Genomic DNA, 26,653 nt, shown 5'->3' with positions numbered 1-26,653 from the left:
ATAGCATACCGGAAACTAGTACCAATACAGTACAAATAGCTCTGCTCTATCTGGCCACTAGAGGGCATTCAAGAGTCGTCCCAGAATGGCTTTCAGCAGCAATAAACCACACACACACACACACACACATACAAACACATGACAGCACTGCACATTATTGACTCTTAGCCGCAGACATGGGTGTGTGTGTGTGTTGTGGTGTGTTGTTAACGGTTCTCAGGAAAGCCGTCCTACCTGACGTCACATTTATTGAGTATCAGGAAGTAAAACTTATTGATTTGGAAAACATATGACATTTGTGAGCTTGATCTTCTCTTGTGTTCATGTATCAGACGACTGCCACACCTAAAAATCCCTCTTTCATTAGTGTTTCTTCCTTTTTCTATATGAAGGCTTATCACAGAGATTTAAAGGAGTGTAGGAGAATTTCCCTAAAATATTCATGATATCTGTGAACAGCGCGCACACACGGCTACGTTTGATGTTGTTCCGTGTTTATGTTTGTGTGTGTGTGAGTACATACACACACTTAATCTCACAGATAACTGAGTCAAAACTTGATTATGACAGGTGATTAGAAGAACCATGCTGTGGGATTGAGGGAAGCAAGAACGGACGGCTGTGGAAGAAGCGGGAGTGAGAATTGAAAGCAAGCAACCAAGAAATGGAAAAGGACAGCTGAGAAGAAGTTAGCTGGAAATGCCCTAAAATTCCTGTGTTCCAGTAAAGTGTGTCGTCCGGGTGATGGTGACTAATCATGTGACCAGGTGAAGCATCTCTGCCTCCTTCTGTCATACTGTTGGTAAACAAGACTTTGACTTCCTGTACAGCTTTAAGACAGAGAGCTTGAAACTAAGGTTTGTCATGTTACTGATCATGAGCAGAATATCAGAGAGAGTTGAGGGTGGACACTTTTTACTTTAAATTGTAAGAAACCACCTAGTAGCCACCTTAAGAAGCCCATAGCAACAAGCTAAGAAAAAAAAAACACCTCAGCAACTGCATATCAATGCACTGACAAAAACGTATAGTAGTGCCCTATAGTGCCAACCACTTAGAACAACCTAGCTACCACTGAGAACACCTTAGCAACTGCATAGCAATGCCCTAACAGCAACTTGAACTCCTACTTCGAAGCCCTTAGCAACTGCATAACAACACCCTGGCAACCACCTAGACAACCGAAGCAACTACAGTGCACTGACCTGGCAACTGGTCAGAACACCTCAGCAAATGCATAGTAACGCCCAGACAACCACTTAGAACCACCTAGCTACCCATCAGAACACCCCCGCAACTATATATCACCGCCCTGGCTACATGGCAATGATGTGTCAACTGCCAACCCCCTATAGAACACCTTAGTAACTGCATAGCAACAATCTGGCAACCACTTAGAACACCTTAGTATCAGCATAGCCATGGCAACCACCCAATACTCCCTATCTACTGCCTAGTATACCTTAGCAACTGCATATCAACGCCCTGACAACCACTTAGAACACACTAACTTAAACAACCACCAAAATCTCCCTATAGCTAATACATAGAATACCTGTATAACTGCATAGCAACACCCTGGCAACCACCCAGACCTTTCTAGCTATCCCTAGAATACATCAGCAACTGCATAGCAATGCCCTGGCAACCACCCAGACTTTCCTAACTACCTCTAGAATATATCAGCAACTGAATAGCAACGCCCTGGCAACCCCCCTCCCCCCAGACCTTCCTAACTACCTCTAGAATACATCAGTATCCAGATAGCAACGCCCTGGGAACCACCCAGACCTTCCAAACTACCTCCAGAATGCATCAGTAGCTGCATAGCAATGCCCTGGCAACCACCCAGACTTTTCTAACTACCTCTAGAATATATCAGCAACTGCATAGCAACACCCTGGCAACCACCCAAACCTTCCCAACTACCTCTAGAATACATCAGCAACTGCATAGCAATGCCCTGGCAACCACCCAAACCTTCCTTACAATTTCTAAAATGGATCAGTAACCGCATAGCAACGCCCTGGCAACCACCCAGACCTTACTAAATACCTCTAGAATACATCAGCAACTGCATAGCAACGCCCTGGCAACCACCCAAACCTTCCTAACCACATCTAGAATACATCAGCAACTGCATAGCAATGCCCTGGCGACCACCCAGACTTTCCTAACTATTTCTAGAATACATCAGCAACAGCATAGCAATGCCCTGGGAACCACCCAAATCTTCCTAACTACATCTAGAATACACCAGTAACAAAATAGCAACGCCCTGGCAACCACCCTGAACTTCCTAACTACCTCTAGAATACATCAGCAACCGCATAGCAATTCCCTGGCAACCACCCAAACCTTCCTAACTATTTCTAGAATACATTAGCAACTGTATGCAAAGCCCTGGCAACCACCCAAACCTTCTTAACTACATCTAGAATATACCAGTAACCGCATAGCAACGTCCTGGCAACCACCCAAACCTTCTAACTATTTCTAGAATACATCAGCAACAGCATAGCAATGCCCTGGGAACCACCCAAATCTTCCTAACTACATCTAGAATACACCAGTAACAAAATAGCAACGCCCTGGCAACCACCCTGAACTTCCTAACTACCTCTAGAATACATCAGCAACCGCATAGCAATTCCCTGGCAACCACCCAAACCTTCCTAACTATTTCTAGAATACATTAGCAACTGTATGCAAAGCCCTGGCAACCACCCAAACCTTCTTAACTACATCTAGAATATACCAGTAACCGCATAGCAACGTCCTGGCAACCACCCAAACCTTCTAACTATTTCTAGAATACATCAGCAACTGCATAGCAATGTCCTGGCAACCACCCAGACCTTCCTAAATACCTCTAGAATACATCAGCAACTGCATAGCAACGCCCTGGCAACCACCCATACCTTCCTAACTACCTCTAGAATGCAACAGCAACGACCTGGGAACCCAAGCATCGCCATTGTGCTAGGATATTGCGGGTGGTTGCCTAGAACCTAGTTATAACAAAAATCTAGTTATATTGTGGTACTTTCATGGTGGTTTTCTGACATTTTTGGAGCTTGACAAACCCCCTGCTTTTGTTGTATGAAAAAAGAGCACAGCTAAACGTCTCCTTTTATGTTACACAGAATAAAGTCACCAGTTTTGAGCTACATGATGGTTAACAACATTTAATAAACATTGTTTAATAAGCACTTGAGGCCGAATCAGGTGGGAAATAATCAATGGTCACCAACACAAACAGCAGCTTCAGACACAGTTAACGCTCCACAGCACAACAGCTCGTTCATGCCTTACACTGGCCAGGTTTTCATGTCGACCCGTGATGCCATTCTTCCACTGGCTGCCCCAACCACAATGACAATCTCAAATACACACTGGATGCCAAGCAGTAGGAAGTAAAATCACACAACAACATTGTATACCGTAAGAGAAGGATGAACTGAAAGTCTCTGACTGTGATCAGCTCTGAATTCAAGACATTACTGTAGTATCTCAATTTCCTAGTAGTTGGAAGTAAAACTGAATGGAGATTTTACTGAAGCCTCCTGCTTCACGGATGTTTATACTAAGATAAACAGCCCAATGATCTCACACGTGTCTGGAGTTTTAAAAGAGAAACAATAGTGCTTTTCACACTGTGCTTAAAGGGATAGTTCACCCAAAAATGAGAATGTGATGTTTATCTGCTTTCCCCCAGGGCATCCAACATGTAGGTGTGTTTGTTTCTACAGTAGAACACAAATGAAGATTTTTATCTCAACCGTTGCTCGTATAATGCATGTCAGTGGGGTGTATTTCTATGAGAGCAAAAAACACACAGACATACAAATCCATATTAAACCCTGCGGCTCGTGACGACACACATTGATGTCTTAAGACACGAAACGATCAGTTTCTGTGAGAAACACAACAGTATTTGTGTTATTTTTTACCTCATATAAGACGAATCTCATCTAGTGTTCCCAACGCCATCCGTTGAAGAAGGTCAAAAAACGTGTGATCATAAATAAATGAGATTTGTCTGATGTGGGGTTAAAAAAAATAACATAAATACTGTTGTGTTTCTCACAGAAACCGATCGTTTCGTGTCTTAAGACATCAATGTGTCGTCACGAGCCGCAGGGTTTAATATGGATTCGTATGTCTGTGTTTTTACTCTCATAGAAATACACCCCATTGACATGCATTATACGAGCAACGGTTGAGTTAAAAATCTTCATTTGTGTTCTCCTGAAGAAACAAACACACCTACATGTTGGACGCCCTGGGGGAAAGCAGATAAACATCACATTCTCATTTTTGGGTGAACTATCCCTTTAAGCCTGCTTTCAACCCTGGGTAAAGGAACATTTCAGGGGTTATACAACCCTGGTCTGGTGTTCTGTCGATTTGTGTTTTTTTGGATATTTTGATCCAAAAATATAAATATTTTTAATTGATGTAATATTGATGTGCGCATGGGTAGGATGAAATTATAGGATTAGCGCTGTTTTTGGCCTGTTAACCCCGCATTGTAGTGCCAAACATGTGCAGTGTAGTGGCCCGTTCACAACAAGAATGATAACTATAACGATAACTATAACAATAACGTCGTCAGTGCCACCAACTAACTATATTGCTGTTTATCATAAGCACGCGCTGAATTTATGTCGTCTACCACTTTAAATGCTCGAGCTCTTTAAAGCACGATAGATTCTGATTGGCTGTCAATCGTTTATCAGCTTGAAAAAAAATGAAGAACGCGATCTTTTCTCTGTGCCACTATCATTATAGTTGCAGTGTGGACTATTATTTTACATTCAGAACGATTTTTAAAACCATTTATCCTTGAACGGACCTTAAAACAATGCTGTGTAGACGCTTAGCAGACAGCCAATCGCGTGCCCTTCACGACGTGTTTTGGACATGTCATGGAAAAATAAAGTGTTTCAGCGTTTGGGCTAACGTTATGCAGAAAATATAAAATGGCGACGGAAAACAGGTAATTTTGAGTGTTCAAAGAAGAGACGTTTTTATTTTTACTTTGTGCAAATAGTCCAATCAGCATAAACTTGATAGCAGTTTGCAATACCCTTTTCACAGACCGTGATGACGCGTTTTAACTGTCATAAGTGTCGTAAATACTTAGTTTTTTTATATTTTCATTAAAATTCACACTTTGTACTATATTACATTTGCATCAAATTACAGAAAAACTAGTTAAATCTGCTGTGAGAATGTTTCTAATGAAGCGACTGTGGAGAGAGATCTTTATACACTGCAAAAAAAAAAAAAATGCTAATCATATTTAGTATTGTCTTGTTTCTAGTTTAAAAAAATATCTTACATCAAGAAACATTTACTATTACTAGACAAGTAAAACATTATTGGCTTGTTTTGGGGGAAAATAACTCAAAATTAATAGAGTTTTTGCTTGAAATAAGCAAAATGATGTCCCCACTGATAGATTATTTTGCTTATTTTAAGCAAAAACTCTTTTAATTTTGAGTATTTTTTCCCCAAATCGACAATTACTTTTGCTTGTCTAGTAAATACTTCTTGTTTTAAGAATTTTTAGATGTATAGACTAGAAACAAGACAAATATATATATATATATATATATATATATATATATATATATATATATATAAAAATAAGTAAGAAAAGCATTTTTTTGTAGTGTATATTCTGATATTCCGTCATCTCTCTCTCTCTCTTTTTATTAGCCTACTCATTTTAAAAGTTGCTATTTGTGCTATTTGACCAAATGGAAAAACACACAATTTAAAAAATAAATAAATAATCTAATATAGTATCTCATTCACCGCTATAGAAGTTTACTAAAATTTAATGACAAAAAAAAAAAATTGTGAAAAGGGTCAATTGTGCAATGAGTCTATTCTTTATAAACTTACAGTTGGCAATATACACGGGTCAGGTATAACATTATGACCACCTTCCTAATGTTGTGTTGGCCCCCTTTTGCTGCCACAACAGCCCTGACCAGTCGAGGCATGGACTCCACTAGACCCCTGAAGGTGTGCTGTGGTATCTGGCACCAAGATGTTAGCAGCAAATCCTTTAAGTCCTGTAAGTTGCGAGGTGGGGGAATTTGGAAGCCAAGTCAACGCCTCAAACTGGTTGTTGTGCTCCTCAAACCATTCCTGAAGTAGTTGTGCTTTGTGTCAGGAGCATTATCCTGCTGGAAGAGCCACAGCCATCAGAATACCGTTTCCATGAAAGGCTGAACATGGTCTCAGCAATGCTTAGGTAGGTGGAGCGTGTCAAAGTAACATCCACATGGATGAAGGACCCAAGGTTTCCCAGCAGAACATTGCCCAAAGCATCACACTGCCTCCGCCGGCTCGCCTTCTTCCCATAGTGCATCCTGGGGCCATGTGTTCCTCAGGTAAGCGACGCAGACACACCCGGCCATCCATGTGATGTAAAATTCTGACAGCTTTCTATCAGAGCCAGCCTTAACTTCTTGAGAAATTTGAGCTTGCCAGTAGCTCGTCTCTTTGATCGGACCACATGGGCCAGCCTTCGCTCCCCACCTGAATCAATGAGCCTTGGCCGCCCGCCCATGACCCTGTCGCAGGTTTATCCCTGTTTCTTCCTTGGAGCAGTCGTTTAGCCATCACAATTTGGCATTTGTCAAACTCGCTCAAATCCTTACGTTTGCCAATTTTAACTGCTTCTAACACCAACTTTGAGGACAAAATGTTCACTTGCTGCCTAATATATCCCACCCACTGACAGGAGCGGTGATTAAAAGATCATCAGTGTCAGTGGTCATACTGTTATGCTTGATTGGTTTATAGCCTAATATGAGGATGCCCAATGCTAGATCCTTTAAACAGTTTGCATGTTGTGTTAGTCAGATCTTTGTCCCTGACTCTGTAAAAATGCAAATAAGGAAGTTAACCTATGCTCAAATGTACCAAAATACCAAAGTCTCTGAATATGAGCTCAAACATTTCTCTTTAAACATTCAGAAAAGCAACTGAGGGGAACTGTTTTTCTTTCTTTCTGTAGCTAAAGCAGTGGAGGATGACTCTGGCAACGCCTTGTTTAGGGTTTGATTCCCAGAAAATGTATAACTGATAAACTGCTTGAATGCAATATAAGGCACATCAGATAAAAGCACCTGATAAATACATGGATGTCAGAGAAAAATGCGTAAACCGTATCTCAGCTGCTGCAGTATTGTGTGGGAGTATTCATGCAGTTCTTGTGAAGTTATGATATGATGATAAGGAGAAGTGTGTCTGATCGCTGAACTACTGTCATTGTGCTCATAACCAAGTCGTTCGATTCGGGTGTGTGATCAAATTACCATGTCATGTGATGTCACATCTGTAATCTCACCTGAATTCACACACAAACATTTGTATATATTTCATACGGGAATTCCCCAGTAGCTTAATTGTTATTCAGTTTACTGGATTATAATATAAAATAAAATGTGAACTGTTTCCTTCTGGTGACCTTAAGGTGCGTGCCAACAGCTCCACATTTGTTTACTGCAAATATAGCAACACCAGGTATGCTGTGAACTGTTTCATGTGTGTATTAGGTGTATAATTCATGCTTTTGATAAAGTGTTGTCACACACAACAAAAATACACTAAGTAACACTGTACAATAAGGTTCTTTATCAGTTAACATGAACAATGACATTTTTTTTAAGCATTCATTGATCTTACACTTTTTTGTTGGTTTAACTTAAAAAAGTAAGTAACCTGGTTGCCTTAAAATGTTGAGTTTATTGAAATAAAAAATTTGAGTTGATACAATGAAGGAAATTTGTTTAATAAATAGAAACTCAAAATATTATTGTATCTGAACCACATAATAAATGTGATAAATCATGAAAATGGCACAATTTGGCATGTTTTACTGCGTCATCAGAAATAAAACACACACAATTACCCACAATTCTTAAAAAATATTTTTATAATATTTTAATAAAGGTTGTCGATTCTCAAAAAATGTTCATTGTATTAACTCAAATTTTTAATTTCAATGAACTCAACATTTTAAGGCAACCAAGTATCCTATTTTTTTTTAAATATTACAGTGTAGTAATGCTAAAATAATAAGTTGTATCTGTTAATATTACTGTATTTAATGAACTAACAATCTACGAAGATAAATGAATAGTGTAACACATGAATTGCTCGTTGTTAGTTAAGCTAATGTGAACTAACGGGATCAGTGTTACCAAAAAGTGTTACCAAAATATATTATACTCATATTTTACCACATCCAAGATTGCACATCAATCACATTTGCTTTAGTGTGTGTATGTAGTATTATTTAGTTTAGTTATATTGTGTAGTTTAGCTCAATTCAGTGCAGTGGTAATTTTAGGTAAGATTATTTTAGCCCAGTTCACTTCATTCGACGACATTCTCAGCCACATTGGTTTTAATTGTGAAACTTAATATTTAGGCAGTGTTGTGTGTCTGCTCTCTGAAACATGACCTGAGCTTTCACACTTAATAAACAGCACTTCCTCTCACTCTCTCTCTCTCGCTCGCTCGCTCTCTCTCTCTCTCTCTCTCTCTCTCTCTCTCTCTCTCTCTCTCTCTCTCTCTCTCTCTCCCACACACACACATGCTCGCTCTCTGTCAAAAAGGAATTGTTTTATCGCTGTTTCATTTGATCTGTAGCGCACTGGAGGACGAACAGCTGAACATTAGTAAGTGCTCTCTCATGTTTTTACTGACACATCTCATTATTTCATTACTCTTGCGCTTTCTCCACTGACACACACTTTCAAACACGGGCATGTGTGTGCGGCTGGATCAGGTTTATGAAGGGTTTTTGTGGATTAGACTGTAGTGTTGTGAAACGTTTTGTGTTTGCTCATTCACACACTTGTGCTGGATAATGATTAGTTAGGTGTGTGTTTCTCTTTATTTTTCTTCCTTTTTGTTTGTGTTGTGTCTGTGATCGGCCTACAGAAGCTTTTGATTCCTTTAAACACACACCGATCAGTTTTAAAGCTCTTTGATTTCATTGTAGTGTGACAAACCCTCTGCAAGAAAGCAGTTTAGTTAAGTAAAATGTAGTTAGTTTAGTTTAATACCCTCTGCAGATGTTTAGTTTATGTTGTGTAGTTAGTTTAGTTTTAGTTTAGTCTAGTTTAATGGCCTCTGTGGTAAATTAACAGTCTGTGTAGTTTAGTTTAGTCAGATGTAGTTAGTTTAGTTTAGATATGTTTAGTTTATGTTGTGTAGTTAGTTTAGTTTAGATATGTTTAGTTTATGTTGTGTAGTTAGTTTAGTTTAGATATGTTTAGTTTATGTTGTGCAGTTAGTTTAGTTTAGATATGTTTAGTTTATGTTGTGCAGTTAGTTTAGTTTAGATATGTTTAGTTTATGGTGTGTAGTTAGTTTAGTTTAGATATGTTTAGTTTATGTTGTGCAGTTAGTTTAGTTTAGATATGTTTAGTTTATGGTGTGTAGTTAGTTTAGTTTAGATATGTTTAGTTTATGGTGTGTAGTTAGTTTAGTTTAGATATGTTTAGTTTATGTTGTGCAGTTAGTTTAGTTTAGATATGTTTAGTTTATGGTGTGTAGTTAGTTTAGTTTAGATATGTTTAGTTTATGTTGTGTAGTTAGTTTAGTTTAGATATGTTTAGTTTATGGTGTGTAGTTAGTTTAGTTTAGATATGTTTAGTTTATGTTGTGCAGTTAGTTTAGTTTAGATATGTTTAGTTTATGGTGTGTAGTTAGTTTAGTTTAGATATGTTTAGTTTATGGTGTGCAGTTAGTTTAGTTTAGATATGTTTAGTTTATGTTGTGTAGTTAGTTTAGTTTAGATATGTTTAGTTTATGTTGTGTAGTTAGTTTAGTTTAGATATGTTTAGTTTATGGTGTGTAGTTAGTTTAGTTTAGATATGTTTAGTTTATGGTGTGTAGTTAGTTTAGTTTAGATATGTTTAGTTTATGTTGTGCAGTTAGTTTAGTTTAGATATGTTTAGTTTATGTTGTGCAGTTAGTTTAGTTTAGATATGTTTAGTTTATGGTGTGTAGTTAGTTTAGTTTAGATATGTTTAGTTTATGTTGTGCAGTTAGTTTAGTTTAGATATGTTTAGTTTATGGTGTGTAGTTAGTTTAGTTTAGATATGTTTAGTTTATGGTGTGTAGTTAGTTTAGTTTAGATATGTTTAGTTTATGTTGTGCAGTTAGTTTAGTTTAGATATGTTTAGTTTATGGTGTGTAGTTAGTTTAGTTTAGATATGTTTAGTTTATGTTGTGCAGTTAGTTTAGTTTAGATATGTTTAGTTTATGTTGTGCAGTTAGTTTAGTTTAGAGATGTTTAGTTTATGTTGTGCAGTTAGTTTAGTTTAGATATGTTTAGTTTATGTTGTGCAGTTAGTTTAGTTTAGATATGTTTAGTTTATGTTGTGCAGTTAGTTTAGTTTAGATATGTTTAGTTTATGGTGTGTAGTAGAGCTGCAACTAACGATTATTTTTTCTGTCGACTAATCTAACGATTATTTTTTCGATTAGTCGACTAATCTAACGATTACTTTTTTTACCCTTTGAAATTTTTCAAAATTCTGTGGCACCCCCTCGCATAAGTTACGCTAGAGGTGTAACAGTACAGACTGCTCACAGTTCACTTTGTATCACGGTTTTAGTTTCACGTTTCAGTACAGTTCGGTATTTGCTATGTTCAGGGGAAAAAGGACTACTGTCAAATGAAAATAAAGAAAATAAGAACAGATAACTTAAATAGAAGCAGCAGCACAAATAAATACTATTGAGCAAAGATGAGAATAAAATAAACAATGCTTTTCAGGATTTTCAGGTAGGTCTAACATTAGTTTTTAGGTAGAGAAATGGAATTAAGTAATCAAAAGTAAAATAACCACACATTTAACTGTTTAAAATTAAAAAAATAATCCTTATTAAACTTACAAAAGCTATTCAGTCAGGAGCAGTGAGTGATGTCTTTATCTTTTGTTTGACATTAAACAGACAGCAGTGAAGGCTACTGCCCCTTTAAGACCCACGGATAGTCGTATTTTCTGTATAAAGTTCACTTAAGGCATAGAGTAGGCTATGACATTTTGACATACTTTTGTGAGTTTGTCCGTTTAAGCACAGGATTTGAAAGATAACTCAATATTTGCGCGCTTTGGGACGAGTGCACAGAGACAGATCTTCTCATTCGAGTCTCCTGGCTACACAGGGGTGATGACGGTGAAATGACTGCTCATATTCGGACGTACAGCAGCACTCGCATGCGTTTTATAAAGTTTACAAAGAGAGACCGTTTTGCCCACGTTTTTCTTTTATTATCGCTGTTGTTGTAGTGTATACCTGAGGAGTCAGCACGTGTATCCATCGACAGAAACATACATACAGCATTATTTTCAAGTTACAACCCATATTAAAGATGCGTCATCAGATGCCAGATGAACCGAAGTGTAAGTGCGTCCCCGCAACTTTTGCTCGGGATCCCGGTTGGGAAACACTGGTCTGTATTGATTGACACCGCGCTGGCTTGTTTAGAATTATATGAGCGCCGTGACCGCGCGCTGCCGCGTGATGAAGGCTTGTCGCAACTCTGTTATTCAACTGCTCTGGTTTTAAAAGCTATGTCATACTAAATGCGCCAAAATGCAATAAAACTTGTTTTACAGTCGAATGCAACGCGTGTGTGTGTGAGTGAGTAAGAGACGCGCAAAAGGGCGGAGAGAGAATTTAAGGAAATGCAGCTAAACGAATATGCGTGCGTCTTTTAAATAGCATAAAAATGAATGAATGACGAATGTGGCGGCCGTTATTGATTATGTGGCAGTCTTCCACAAATTAGTCTATGTGTGGGAAACACTATTTGGCCTCTGTTTAAAGTATTCCCATACTTTTGATATTCGCGGTCTAGGTTTTTGTGATAGAACCAGGAGCAGAAGCCAACATTACGCGAGATGAACGTCTGACACGACGCGTCGACGCATTTCACGAACGTCGACGTATTTCCGTAGTCGACGTCATCGATGACGTCGACGCGTCGTTGCAGCACTAGTGTGTAGTTAGTTTAGTTTAGATATGTTTAGTTTATGTTGTGCAGTTAGTTTAGTTTAGATATGTTTAGTTTATGTTGTGCAGTTAGTTTAGTTTAGATATGTTTAGTTTATGGTGTGCAGTTAGTTTAGTTTAGATATGTTTAGTTTATGTTGTGCAGTTAGTTTAGTTTAGATATGTTTAGTTTATGGTGTGCAGTTAGTTTAGTTTAGATATGTTTAGTTTATGTTGTGCAGTTGGTTTAGTTTAGATATGTTTAGTTTAGGTTTGTTTAATGCCCTATGTGGTAAATCAACAGAGTTTATGTAATTTAGTTTACTCAAACCCAGTGGCGTAGCACCAAATTTTAGGCCCTGGGTACAAACCATCTTGCTGGGCCCCCATACCATGTATGTGTATGTATAGAAAACTGACTTCTAAGGCCACCCCCCCCCCCCCCCCCCGCCTCGGGCCCTGGTTACTCAGTACCCTTTATCCCCCCAGTCCCACGCCCCTGCTCAAACCTATTAAGATAGGTTTAGTTTAGATAAGTTTAGCTTAGTTTAGATAAGTTTAGTTTAGTTAAATGCCCTATGCAATAAATCAACACACTTAGTTTAGTAAAATGTAGTTAGTTTAGTTTAGTTAAATGCCCTATGCAGTAAATCATCACAGTTTAGTTTAGGTTAGATTTGTTTAGTTGAATGCACTCAGTGGTAAATCAACACACTTAGTTTAGTAAAATGTAGTTAGTTTAGTTTAGATAAGTTAAGTTTAGTTTAGTTTAGTTTAGTTTAGTTTAATGCCCTATGCAGTAAATTATCAGTTTTTTTTTAGGTTAGATATTTTTATTCGAATGTACTCTTTGGTAAATCAACACAGTTAGTTTAGTAAAATGTAGTTAGTTAAGTTAAGTTAAGTTTAGTTTAGTTTAGTTTAATGCCCTATGCAGTAAATCACTACAGTTTAGTTTAGGTTAGACTTGTTTAGTTGAATGCACTCAGTGGTAAATCAACACACTTAGTTTAGTAAAATGTAGTTAGTTTAGTTTAGATAAGTTTAGTATAGTTTAGTTTAATGCCCTATGCAGTAAATAATGACAGTTTAGTTTAGATATGTTTAGTTTAGTTGAATGTTGTTGACAGTAAAGCAGTACGTTTTGATTCATTATATTTGGTTTAATGCCCAATAAAGCAACATACTTTGTTTTATTTTATGCAAAGCAAGCATCACGTTGAATTTAACAATCAGTTTCCTTTCTTTCCCTCCATTCTTTTTTGTTAATCTCGGTTCTTCAGGTCGTTTCGCATTGTTTAGCCGTGTGTGTTTCTGGAGGGCGTGTCTTGTGGGAATTCCCTCTGACAGTATCGATATGAAAACTGGGGATGACATCACCTCTCTGTCCCTTTCTCTCTGTGCTGTGTAGGCGTGTAGTTCCTGTTTCGAGAATATTATCCTGTAAGGCAGATGAGGACGACATGAAGAACCCAGTTTGCTTTCTGTAAGTGTTTCAGCCATTCTGCCATCCATCAGCATGAGCTTACAACGCTTCAGCTTATACACTCGCAGGTACAGCTCTCTCTCTCTGTGTGTGTGTGTGTCTGGGTGGCTATACTTGTGAGCACTAGTGTCATCTCTAGATTAAAAGGCTCTTTGTACAGCTCCGGAAAAAATTAAGAGACCACTTAACATTGAGAAATCAATGTTAAATTGGTCTCTTCATTTTTCCCTCAGAGCTGTATGTGTGTCTTATTGTGTCGCTCGCTTATTTCTTTAACTAAGAGGGAAGTACTGCTTTGTGTGTGTGTTTGTCTGTTTGCATTGGGATATTTAAACCAGGAAATCATTTTGCTTCAGGCATTCATTTTTTTCCTGCTTTCATTGCACTGTTTTGTTTTTCTTTGCCAGTTCTCTTGTGTTGATTAACAGGATTTTGTGTCTTATCTTTGCTTTAAAAAATACACATAAAAATGCACCGGGGCATGAACGTATCTGTCTAGACGATTAAATATTTCCGCTAAACTAATACCAGGAATGCAGATCTCCCGTTTCAGTTCAACATTTATCCCTGTTGACGTTGATTTAGCCAGAAACGGAAATCAAACACAAAACACTTAATCCACATGATGCATACTAGTGACATCCTCTTTAAAATACTCCTATTAAACTATAATCTAGGTTTACTTATGAGGAAGTGAAATGCTGTTGTGTTTGCTCAGACTCATGCACAAACTGCATGCAAACCATCATGCAATCGACTACAAGTCTGTTGTTTTTTGACAAAGGCCTGGTTTTGCAGTTATTTTTGTTAAAACATTATGAGTCATGGGAATTTTAGAGGAATATGCAGATGCACATGATGGTGTCTTCTCTAACTGTTGTTCTTGCTTGTGTGTTTTTGACAGCTTGGCCTTGGTCATGACCTTGGTGCTGACAACAGCTACACCTGGTAAGAATGACCTCTGATTTATGACCCCATGTGTTGCATTTTTGCAGGATCACATGCACATTTTTACACTTTTCAATGGTTCAATAGTTTGAACACTAAAACCAGTAATATGGCTAATTCTAGCTAAAAAAAGCTGGACAAATAAACATCAATGTTACTACACTGTAAAAAATGTGCTACAACTTAAAAAAGTAAGTAACCTGGTTGCCTTAAAATGTTGAGTTTATTGAAATTAACAATTTGAGTTGATACAATGAAGGAAATTTGTTTAATAAATAGAAACTCAAAATATTTTTGTATCTGAACCACATAAAAAATGTGATAAATCATGAAAATAGCACAATTTGGCATGTTTCACTGCGTCATCAGAAATAAAACTCACACAATTACACGATATGCTTACAAAATCTTTTAATAATATTTTAATAAAGGTTGTCGAATCTCAAAAAATGTTCATTGTATTAACTCAAAATTTTAATTTCAATGAACTCAAAATTTTAAGGCAACCAGGTAAATAATTTTCTTAATATTTTTTACAGTGTAGTGATTAGAAAAGGCCTAATTATTTGGGATGCGTAATATATATCGGCCACCATATCGGTATATGCTGTTAATTTTTAATGTTGTCGGTTTGATAAGTACATTTAGCCGATATCTTAAAGTTGATAAATAATGTATTATTTCCCTCAGCTGAGACAGATGTTTACCATGATGGTTTTGAATTGCTTGAAATATTATTAAAATAATTAAAAAGCGGTTATAAGCTTCCAAATATAAACAATTATCGGTTATCGGTATCGGGCAAAATGTTCATATTGGTGCATCCCGATATTTTTTAATTCATATAGCATAAAGATAAATTTATAAGATATTTTTAAAGGCCGGCCAGTTTTGATCACAAGTGTAACAAGTAAAAAAAAGAGGGGGGGGAAAGTACAAAAATGATCTTGGGAAGTATTATAGCCTGTCTAAACAAAGTCATTAAGCGTTAGTGCAATGCAATAACATTAACTAACATTTTACAGAAAAAGGAAATCCTCTCCGGGTCAAAATGACCCAAACTATGGCCACCATATCAGTAACGTCTGATATATGTTAATTTTTAATGTTATTGTATCAGTCTGATAAATACATTTGGCCGATATCTTAAAGCTGATAAATGATGCATTATTTCCTTCAGCTGAGACAAATATTTACATGATGGTTTTAAATTGCTTAAAATAATATTAAAATCACTTGGGAAAAAAAGGAAAATACAGTTCAGAGCAACATTTGCAGTCATATCGGCATCATAAAATTATAATAAGAACATCATAATTGTGTTTTTGGGTCATGTCTTTTAATGCTAAGATTTTTGTTTTTGTAATCAGGCTCTCAAAATTTGTATAAAAAATTGGATTTAGATTTATCGAATCAAATATATCGGTTATCGGTTTATAAATGTAAAGAATCATCGGTTATCGGTATCGCTAAATTTTCATATCGGTGCATCCTTAAAACCTGTCCTAATTAAAAGACAAGTTTATGAAAAATCGTCTCCAATATTTTGTAATTAATATAGCATAATGAAAGATTTATAAGTTATTTTTTGTAGGCCGGCCATTTTTGACCACGAGTGTAACAAGATGGAGGGGGAAAATCTGAAAACGTACAAAAATTATCCAAAAAAAATGTTGGGAACTATTATAGCCGGTCTGAGCGAAGTCAGTAAGCGTTAGTGCAATGTGATAACATGAACTAACATTTTAGGGGAAAGCGAAATCCTCTCCGGGTCAAAATGACCCAAACCATGGCCACCATTTCAGTATCGGCCGATATATGTTCATTTTTAATGTTATCGTTATCAGTCTGATAAGAACATTTGGCTGATATCTTAAAGCTGATAAAATGTTGTATTATTTCCCTCAGCTGAGACAGATGTTTACCATGATGGTTGTGAATTGCTTAAAATATTATTAAAATCACTTGTAAAAAAAGAAAAAATCCAGTTCAGTGCAACATGTGCAGTCATATCGGATTCATAAAAGTATAATAATAGCATCCTAATTCTGTGTTTGGGTCATGTCTTTTAGTTCTAAGACGTTTATTTTCTAATCAGGCTCTCAAATTATATACAATTTGAGATGTATCGGACAATATTTCGGTTATCGGCGTCCAAATATAAAGAATTATCGGTAATTGGTATCAGACAAAATTGTAATATCGTTGCATGCTATTTATTACTATAATTCGCTAATGGAGAGAAAGAAAGAGAAACGTTATGGGGCAATGGATAAGTTTGGTTGTAGGGATAAATTACTAGAAGATGGAGGAGGCGGGGAATGCACATCCACACCAAAACATTCAAAGAACAAGGAAGCAAAACTCGGACAGTAAAAAAAAAGCACTTCTCGACCACTGAAATAACTCACAGAGAATCACCCTGATTAAACACACACGTCTGTACACCCCCACACACACATCTACACGGGGACATTCATATTACCTACCACTAGAAATATGTGATTAGTAGTAACCGATTATATGTGATGTGGATTATGTAATTGGATTACAAATAATAAGTACTTGATTATATTATGTTTTCAAATACTTGAATCAGAGTACACTTACATGAATACACAATAGCACAATTATTTATGTGCCTACTACTTTTTATCTTTAATATTTTACTTTCTAAAAAAGTCAACTGCTTATATATGTTATATATATATATAAAGTCTTGTTGAATTGTCATGTGACTATCACTGACATTTTTGGATTACTGGATTTACACATCACATATCTAATAAACTCCTCCTGAACACATGAATTATTGTTTTAATTATCGCTCAGTGAGTCATTTAACCATCTATTACTGTCTCTGGGAGGTTTTTTGTCTTTCAAACACTAGCATGTCTTTATATATACATGCAATATGGGGATTCCCCAACTTTTTTGTCAACTGAACCTTTTTGACCTTATATATTTACTTGAGATATATAAACCTGAGATGTTTGGCTTTAATAAATCAGGTCATTAATACATTTCAGTCAATAATACTAAATAAATAATAAGTTCACGGTTCTCGAATGTCGGTTAATGGTCACATGACATGAAGGTAATCAAATAAAATATTCCACCATTTGCTTTTATTTAAAAAAATATTTATTTTAATTTAAAATATCATAATGCATATTCACACCAGGGTGCAAACAGAATATAATGTTAATTTCACTTTGTGTATTACCATTGTATGCATGTTACTGTTCACTAGGTACATTTGGGCTATGATAACCAGGCTCACATGCAGACTGAAATGCTTCCTCTTTAAACTGATCTGTTTGTCTGTTGTGTGTTTGTGTAGATGACAACGGCCCACCGGTGAACCTTACGGTTGATTTGGGCAGCACCGCTACAATCAGATGCCCCGTTGAGAAGAATGGGATTCCTGTTACACGCTTGTACATACAGAAATTTGATACAGACAATATAGAGATATTCATCAACGGTTTTGATAAATCCAAACCGTTAGATGAAAAAGTTTCTCTGGAGTACCAGAACAGAACCAAAGTGAACCGAGAGGACCTCAGCATGGAGATGACAAATGTCTCTGTTTCTGACGAAGGATTGTACAAATGTGTTGTTTTTTTCAGCAACATGGAAAAAAAGATGCCACAGACCTATCTCAAAGTCAGAGGTATGGCACAAGATAAACAGACCACAGGGTTGGGTTGATTTCAGAATCAAAGAATCGGCTCGATTTCAGTTTACGAGTGTGAATTTGAATCAGACAGGAAGTTGAATCTGAATAACCACAACAGACAGGAAGTTGAGTCTGAATGACAGAAAGAGGAATTTGCTGAATTAAAATTAACATAAATTCATTAAGGGAACACGACAGGATTGTCAAAAAGACTTTCATTAATTTTGACAAACTATGTTTATTATTAGAATATATATAGTATATTTTAGTGCTGTCAAAAAGATTAATTGCAATTAATCGCATCTAACATAAGTCGTTGCGCAATATGTTTGTGTATATACTGTATACACACACTCACACACACACACACACACACACACACACACACACACACTTGCATAAATATATATATATATATATAGCTCAACTGATGGGATATAGCCTATTTATCCAAACTAAATGAGCAATTAACACTGATATTTTATTTTATTTCTTAATTTTGCAACACTGGACCATAAATGTCCACCACACTTTCCATATAATTGTATTAAAAAAAGATTAGCGACAAAAGCGTCCATTTATCGGGGAAATTAGAGCATTATGAGTAATTATTGTATTTATTTCTGGAAATACTCCAGATGTTATATACGAGAATATGCTTACGTGTAGTTCATACTAAAACGGAAAATGCATGATTAAAAACTACACTTTTTGTTTTCGTTCACTTTATTCTTTTTTCTTTTAATGCGCCCCCTTTGGTACTTATATTCAAATGCGGTTCACATTTTGAGCCATTCCCAATGATGCACGACCCTGATAAGCTCTTACAATGTGTGTGATGAAGCTGCGGAAGATGATTTGAATATATATTCATGTGTGCATATGAGTGTGCATGTTGCAATACTAAGAACTATCTCTGGTTTATTTGAGTGTGCGTCTGTATGTGCACTCTTGCGTTGGAAACTCACCGCTGCTGACTAAGGGCTGAGGGGAGGCTTTTACTGACGTGGGTTTTAGGGAAATGAAACATTGTAGGGGGAACCTCTCCAGATCTTTCAAATGTCACTTATTCTACTGTTCTCTTCATTTTAAAGCCAATTACAGCGTTCCCACAATCGAGAGGGAGTGCAGTGACCATAAGCAAGGTGCTGATGGGAAGATCTGTCAGCTGAAATGCTCGTCGGTGGGCGGATACCCTGAGGACGCCGTGAGTTGGTCGGGACTGAACACCAGTCTGATAAAGGCTGTTTACAACAACAGTTCACAAGATCACTCCAAAACATGGACCATCAACCAGACCATCATTTACACCTGTGACCATCCGATCAATGTCAACTGTACCGTAAGAAGAGAAGTTTCCCCCACCATCACCATATGTGAGTGTGTTTGATGTAAATTCAATGAGAGTTTGTAGCCACGCCTCCAAAAAGCATTAAACAAAAAATCAGTGGAACTGAGATGGACAGTATCTAAGTACATTTACTTGAGTACTGTTCTTAAAGGGTTAGTTCACCCAAAAATGAAATGTCTGTCATTAACTCCTCACCCTAATGTCGTCCCACACCCGTAAGACCTCCCTTCATCTTCACACACAGTTTAAGATATTTTATATTTAGTCTGAGATGCTTTCCGAGATATTTTCGATGCTTCAAGAGACTCTAATTAACCCACTGATGTCTCATGTGGACTACTGTGATGATGTTTTTATTCCCTTTCTGGACATGGACAGTATAGTGTGCATACACTTGCATACGCTCTCGGACTAAATATAAAATATCTTAAACTGTGTGTGAAGATGAACGGAGGTCTTACGGGTGAGGAACGACATTAGGGGGAGGAGTTAATGACATTTCATTTATAGGTGAATTAACCCTTTAAGTACACTTTTTGAGTATCCATACTTTACTTGAGTATTATATTTTATGTAAACTTATGACTTTAAAGCTACACTGTGTAACTTTTTTAGTTTATTCTTAGCTAAAAACACTTAGTTCTTTCAAAAATATATGTGCTCCATATATAGGGTAAGTGTGGCGTGGGTATGGCGGCCTGCGTGGGCTTTGCACTGGGCAGGTTCCATGCTACACGCCATGTTTGTTTTAATGCATTATACACTAGTTGACAAACATATCAGGAGTACAACAATGAAAGCAGACATGTTTATAAAGAAAGAGAAAAAAAACACACAAAAAACACAAAAACACAAAGGTAGGGTAAGCGTGGCATCTATGGAACAGCTGGGGCTGGGCATGGATTTCAGGACCCTGGCAGCACCTCACCTTGATAGCCCATTGCGTTATGATTCTGGCGGAGGTCTATCCTATGCCATGGCCATGAGGGGTATCAAAACTTTATAATACCTTGTTACTAATAGCTGATCAATATTACCATTATTATTAGTATTATTATCAACATCTTTGCTATCACTACTATTATTATCACTATTAATGGCTTTATCAATATTTACCATGTACCGATTATTACTATTACTACTATTGTTTTTATTTGTCCTCTTCCTGACCCTTTAACCTTCCCCTCATTCTGGATGATATGAGTATATTTGTTAATATGTTTGTCATTACTTCTACTGATAATACTATTATTACTATTTGTCATTTCTAATTAATTGGATTTATCATTATTATTGTTAGTATTAATAATATTGCTATTACTATTGCTGTTGTCACCTTCTTCATACCCCATTTTATTTTCCTTATATATACATATATATTTTTTGGTTATGTCTGTTGTACTTCCCTACATGATCCTTTATTCATACATTTCCCCTCCCACACTAGTTACACTCACAGTTACACACACACACACACACACACACACACACACACACACACACACACACACACACACACACACATCGTACTGGCATGTTATGTTTCGTTGGCCTTTGTATTTGTATTTTGCATCTAACTTCTCTTTTGAAAATATTGTACTTGTCTGTTTGCATAATAAAAAATAAATAAAAATAAAAATAATTCAAGTAATAAAGTATTCTGGTAAGTTTATAATATGCCGTTGAAAATACATACGGGTGAGGGGTTCGGATGCCGGTCGCCATGTTGCTCCTCCATCTTGAAAGTACATTAGCCAAAGAGGGACATACCCGTAAATTCAAGCTTCGCCTTTCGTGGTTTAACACTCGATGGCACTCATGGATGAGGTCGAACTGGAAGTCATCTTAATCTTGGACTAAATCGGCCACCGTAGGAGTTAAAACGAAATCAGAATTGAGAGGAACAGAAACTAATATTTACTGGATGGTCAAATACCTTTACACCGCTAGATGGGGGGAAATATCACACAGTGTAGCTTTAACTTCACTACATTTGAAAGAAAAATATCGTACTTTTTACTCCACTACATTTCTATCAAGATCCTCAAAGTCAGTAGATGATTTTTTTCTTCTTTAAAAGGGGTTTGGGTTTTTGCAGAAAGCCCACCGCATCCCACCATCCCACCACTAATGTGGTAGCTCATGAATATTAATTAGGTTATAGTACATAAGTAATGTGGAATAAATAATGTCAGAATATTATCCAGAACTTTTCCAGGTGTTTTTTAGTCTTTTATATGGCCTGGATCCCCAAATATCATCACCCTCGTCGGAGCTGATGACATTTTTTTTCCATAATGATAGTACTTTTAGATGCATTATTAAAAGGATTTTAGTTTTAATATTTTAATTTAACTATTTCATTCATTATAGTTTTATTGTTTACTTATTTATTTAAAACTACTTTTATAATTATTTAATGTAATTTGTTTTTATTTATTTTAATTTAGTTGTTATTTATATTAATTAATTATAATATAATTTATTTAAAAAGTTGTTTTAATCTTTTAATTAATTAATTATTTAATTACATTTTTTAAATTTGTGTTTATTTAATCTAATTTATGTTGTGATTTATTTTAATTTAGTTATGTATATTAATTAATTATAATTATAGTATAATTTATTTAAAAAGTGTTTAATTAATTATATATTTTTATTTATTCAATCTAATTTATTTTGTATTATTTAATTTATTTATTTGTTGTGTTTTTGACTCTATTTATCGATTTATTTTAATCTTGTAAATTTTGTATTTTTACACTTTCGACTGAAATTTTTCTCAGACAGTTTGAAACCCCAGTAACAAGAGCATCACAGATAATTCTTTAAGAGGGAAAAGTCAAAAGCTCAAATGTCTTTTGTTGTCTTCTTTCAGGTGAAACAGAACCTTTTCCAGTTAAGGTGATCATAGCTATTGCTGTCGTGGTTGTGTTTGTCCTGCTGTTTCTTCTGATCCTCATGGTGATGAAGTACTGCTTTCAAAGATCAGGTACACAAGAACACACACACTCAATTATCAGGAGACAAAAACTACATGAGCTATTAGTGTCCCTTTAAATCTTCATCTGAGCATGTTTATCATTTCTCTCTTCCACAGCGAATCGACCTGAACGTGGATATGCTGATCTTCCATTAGCGTAGGTATCTTCTCATTATGTTTTCATATCACTTAGTCACCTTCAAAGTAACTCGATTGTTTTTTCAAATGTGCATGAGAAATTAATGTAATTAAATACAATTAATGTACTGAAGCTCAAAAAAGCATGTGAAATGTAAACTCTAACTGAGAGAAAAAAACTGAATTGTGAAATAGTCCGAATTGCAAAATTGCGATAAAAAAGTCAGAATTGTGAAATGTAAATGCGTAGTTGCAAGAAAAAAGTAAGAATTGTGAAATAGTCAGAATTGCAAACTTGCAATTGCAATTGAATTGCGAAATGTAAACTCTTAATTGTGTAAACTCTAATTGCAAAAAATAAAGTCAGAATTGCAAAATGGTGACTTGTAATTGCGATAAAAAAGTCAGAATTGTGAAATGTAAATGCGTAGTTGCAAGTAAAAAATCTGAATGGTGAAATGTAAACTTGCAATTGTGAGGAAAAAAATCTGAATTGCGAAATGTAAACTCGTAATTGTGTAAACTCTAATTTTGAAAGATAAAGTCAAAATTGCAAAATGGTAACTTGTAATTGCGAGAAGAAAAGTCAGAATTGTGAAATGTAAATGCGTAGTTGCAAAAAAAAGTACGAATCGTGAAATAGTCAGAATTGCGAAATGTAAAACTGTAATTGTGTAAACTTTAATTTCGACAAATAAAGTCAGAATTGCAAAATGGTAACTTAGTTGCAACAAGTATAAAATCTGATTTGTGAAATGTAAACTCGTTATTGCGAGATAAAAGTAAGAATTGTGAAATGTAAACTCGCAATTGTGCGAAAAAAAATCAGAATTGCGAAATGTAAACTTGTAATTGCGTAAACTCTAAGGCCCCGTCCACACGGAGACGCGTATACATTTTGTACCGTATCAGCGTTTTGTCCACACGGATCGGGCGTTTTGGAAGCATGAATCCGATATTTTTTTAAACGGGTCCCAAAGCGGATAAACCTGAAAATGACAATCTTCCGTTTTCGTGTGTACAGCCAATCCGTATATTTTCTGTAACGGTGATGTCATCACACTACGTCCAGCACGGTGAAAGAGTTAAGGGATACAGCTACGGACTCTGGGCATGCGCACATCAATATTGCGTCATTTAATTACCATATTTGCATTATTGTAAGGGTATGTTTAGGGTCGGGATAGGTATAGGCATTAATAAAACACATCTGTTAAGTAGCAAATTTAATTTATTGTTATTTTATTGTGAGATTTTGCCCCACCTCCGACCAATGCTATACCCCTGCTAGCCACAACTCTTCTTCTCCGTTTTTAGTGTATTTCTGTGGCAGAATTACAGCGCCACACACTGGCCTGGCATGCAAACTACATCGTTTTTAGTCCGTTTTTGTAATCTCGTGTGGACGCAGATATTTCTTAAAATGAGAAAAAAAAAAGATCGGATTAGGAAAGCTCTGGCTTCGTGTGGACGGGGCCTAATTTCACGAAATAAATCAGAATTGCAAAATGGTAACTCGTAATTGCGAGAAGAAAAGTCAGAATTGTGAAATGTATATGCGTAGTTGCAAGTAAAAATTGCGAAATGTAAACTTGCAATTGTGAGAAACTCAGAAGTGCGAAATGTAAACTCGAAATTGCGTACACTCTAATTGTGAAAAAATAAAGTCAGAATTGTGAAATAAAAACTCATAATTGGGAGGAAAAAAGTCAGAATAGCAAAATGTAAACTTGTAATTGCGAAAAAAAATTATGAAATTCTAAATTACATTAAAATAACACTGGTCCCTGTAAAAAACAATAGTTGTTGTTTTAACTTTTAGAAGTAATTGTTTGTGCTTCTTTAAAATTTAAAGTTAAAGTTATAAAGGTAATATTTTAAGGCAAATTTTAATAAATTTAGATCGCATACAACTTGTGCACTATATTCCATGACTTCAGTAGCCATTCACTAAAAATCTGGATATTGTTTTTGCATAGAAAATAGCCACCAGGACATTTCAATTTGTAATTCAAATTAATAATAAATAAATAAAAATTCAGTAAATTTTTTTGTCATGTTCTGTTGACGGCAAGAATAACCAATGAAATTCCTGTATTTCTAACTAGCGACTGCCATTCACAGCTAAAGAGCGTCTGAGACGTGACATGAAGGAAACGTCGTGACGAGATTGTCCGCCATCGCGGAAGCCCTTCGACTCCCAGACGGCCCAAGAGCAGATTGTCCGGCTGGATATTGAGTCTTTGAAGTGGCTTCACTGCTGACAGACGTCCTGGCACGATTGAACGAGCCTTTGAGAGCGTTCCCCTTCCTTCACCCAGTCATTCATTTGGAAAAGCACATCATTTCCTCGGCATCCTGAAGCTGCAGTGGGTCTGTGTTTAGCACAGAGACGTTTCAGCCCGAGAAGAGAGATTCATAACGGTGCTTAATAAAAAATTCCACGAAAAGTTTAACATCTAAAAATTACTCCATAATAGTATTTCTGTGCCACTTGATTCCAATGAACTGGAATTTTAAAGTTCAGATCTTTTTTAAAGGCTGAACTGAAGTAAATAGTCTGATTTGGGCCAGTTATATGGTTGACAGTTTTGATGTTTATGTTCATTTAAGAATATGTTATTGAAATGGTCTCAACACTGTTCATCCTGAAGGGACATTTCATTTGCTTTTAGAAGCTGATTCATTGACGCTTTATTTTTTTAAAGCCAGTTCTCAAGAGACAAGCTCAAGAAACATAATTAGCAATCAAATCCTGCGACTGTTACACGATTATGCTGGCCGTTCCCCGGAGATTTGATGTTTGCTGTCGCATTACAGTAATACATCTGTTCGTGTGTTCGGTAGCCTACTGACTCTTATTCTTTTCTACACCAACTCACTGACACTTTTATGTTCATTTATGCAGCGTTCAAGAGTACTTGTTATAGTAAAACTGTTCTCAGGGTGAGAGTAACGCGATGGGCTATTTAATTTTCTATTAAAATGAAATCTGTTTCTGTAAAGAAATGTCTTATGCACTTTGCCTTCTGACTGCTTGAAAAGTATTTTACTGTTTACTCTGTAATTTATAATTAAATTATTCTGTGTATTTCTTAAAAAAAATTATGAAATAAAAAAAAATCATCAGCTTTGTTGATGTTCCCTGACTCTGATTTTTTTTTTCTCTATGATGCTTGTCTGTTGTCTGTTTAAGAATTTCATATACTGTACTAGGCCATCTTTTCCCCCAATAAAAGATCTTGCAAAACAAAATAAAAATAAATAAATGTGGAATAAATCCCGCCTTTTAAATCAAAAAGAGCCAATCGCTGATTGGTAAAGTCATTGCGTCACTGCAGCGGTCCTTTGACAATCTGGTTCCGCGCACTTTCGACTGCACATGCGCATTCGCTGATCCAGCCTGAAAAATGCTGCTTTTTTCCCCTTGATCTGAGCGTTTAGAAACCAAATTTATTAGACTGTGCTCTAGAAATGTTGTCGGTTAGTTGAATTGAACGTGAATAGTTCACGTTCAGGTGCGTGCTAGTTTTAACCAATAGGGGGAGCTCAAGTTTAAGCACGTGGCAGATTGCTGCTTCAGTTGAGTCGACGGTTTGCCTGTTCTCCAGTTGCAGAACATTTTTAAGTGCTTTCTGTAAGTAAACATTTACAATTGTATTTGAAAGATGTAGTTAATTAGCTATTTTGCTATCTCCACAATTGTATAGGGTAGCTATGTTTACATGTTAATGTAGACATGCTAATAACGAACAGGTTTTTCCTTTGTCAAAACGATCCCTGTTCACACAGATCCACGAAAACGATGTAAAAAACGGTTTATTCTTTCTGCTGCCAAACCAGGCAAACAAACGTTGAACAATAGGCCTTTCCTAGGTACAAAATGTGCCCACCCCATTTCAAAATTTGAATGGGATAAGCCATGAGCGTAGGTTTAGGGGGGGACGCTATAGCGACCATATACCTATATAGGTACTAGTCCCAATCAACATTTTAAGACAGCAAAATTGTCCCTACCAATAT

At 36.2% G+C, this 26,653-nt stretch overlaps 1 protein-coding gene across 11 annotated transcripts; it reads left to right on the top strand.

The window, feature by feature from the left end:
• Nucleotides 1–25,755, top strand: LOC137084861 (putative selection and upkeep of intraepithelial T-cells protein 1 homolog). Of its 11 annotated transcripts, none has more exons than XM_067451379.1 (9): nucleotides 3–767; nucleotides 8,680–8,708; nucleotides 13,454–13,528; nucleotides 14,433–14,476; nucleotides 17,820–18,152; nucleotides 19,253–19,534; nucleotides 22,388–22,501; nucleotides 22,610–22,649; nucleotides 24,739–25,755. In XM_067451379.1, exons 3-9 carry the CDS (start codon nucleotides 13,506–13,508, stop codon nucleotides 24,767–24,769), a joined length of 867 nt encoding a protein of 288 aa, XP_067307480.1. In that variant the 5' UTR covers nucleotides 3–767; nucleotides 8,680–8,708; nucleotides 13,454–13,505; the 3' UTR covers nucleotides 24,770–25,755. The 11 variants fall into 11 exon arrangements, with proteins under 11 accessions (XP_067307471.1, XP_067307473.1, XP_067307472.1 ...); XM_067451374.1 differs by having other exon boundaries at nucleotides 751–767; nucleotides 13,454–13,596; XM_067451370.1 differs by lacking the exon at nucleotides 8,680–8,708 and having other exon boundaries at nucleotides 1–767; nucleotides 24,755–25,755.
• The last annotated feature ends 898 nt before the right edge of the window (nucleotides 25,756–26,653 follow it).

Source organism: Pseudorasbora parva, chromosome 8, assembly GCF_024679245.1.
Source record: "Pseudorasbora parva isolate DD20220531a chromosome 8, ASM2467924v1, whole genome shotgun sequence".
NCBI lineage: Eukaryota > Metazoa > Chordata > Actinopteri > Cypriniformes > Gobionidae > Pseudorasbora > Pseudorasbora parva.
This window is presented reverse-complemented; position numbering and strand designations above follow the sequence as displayed.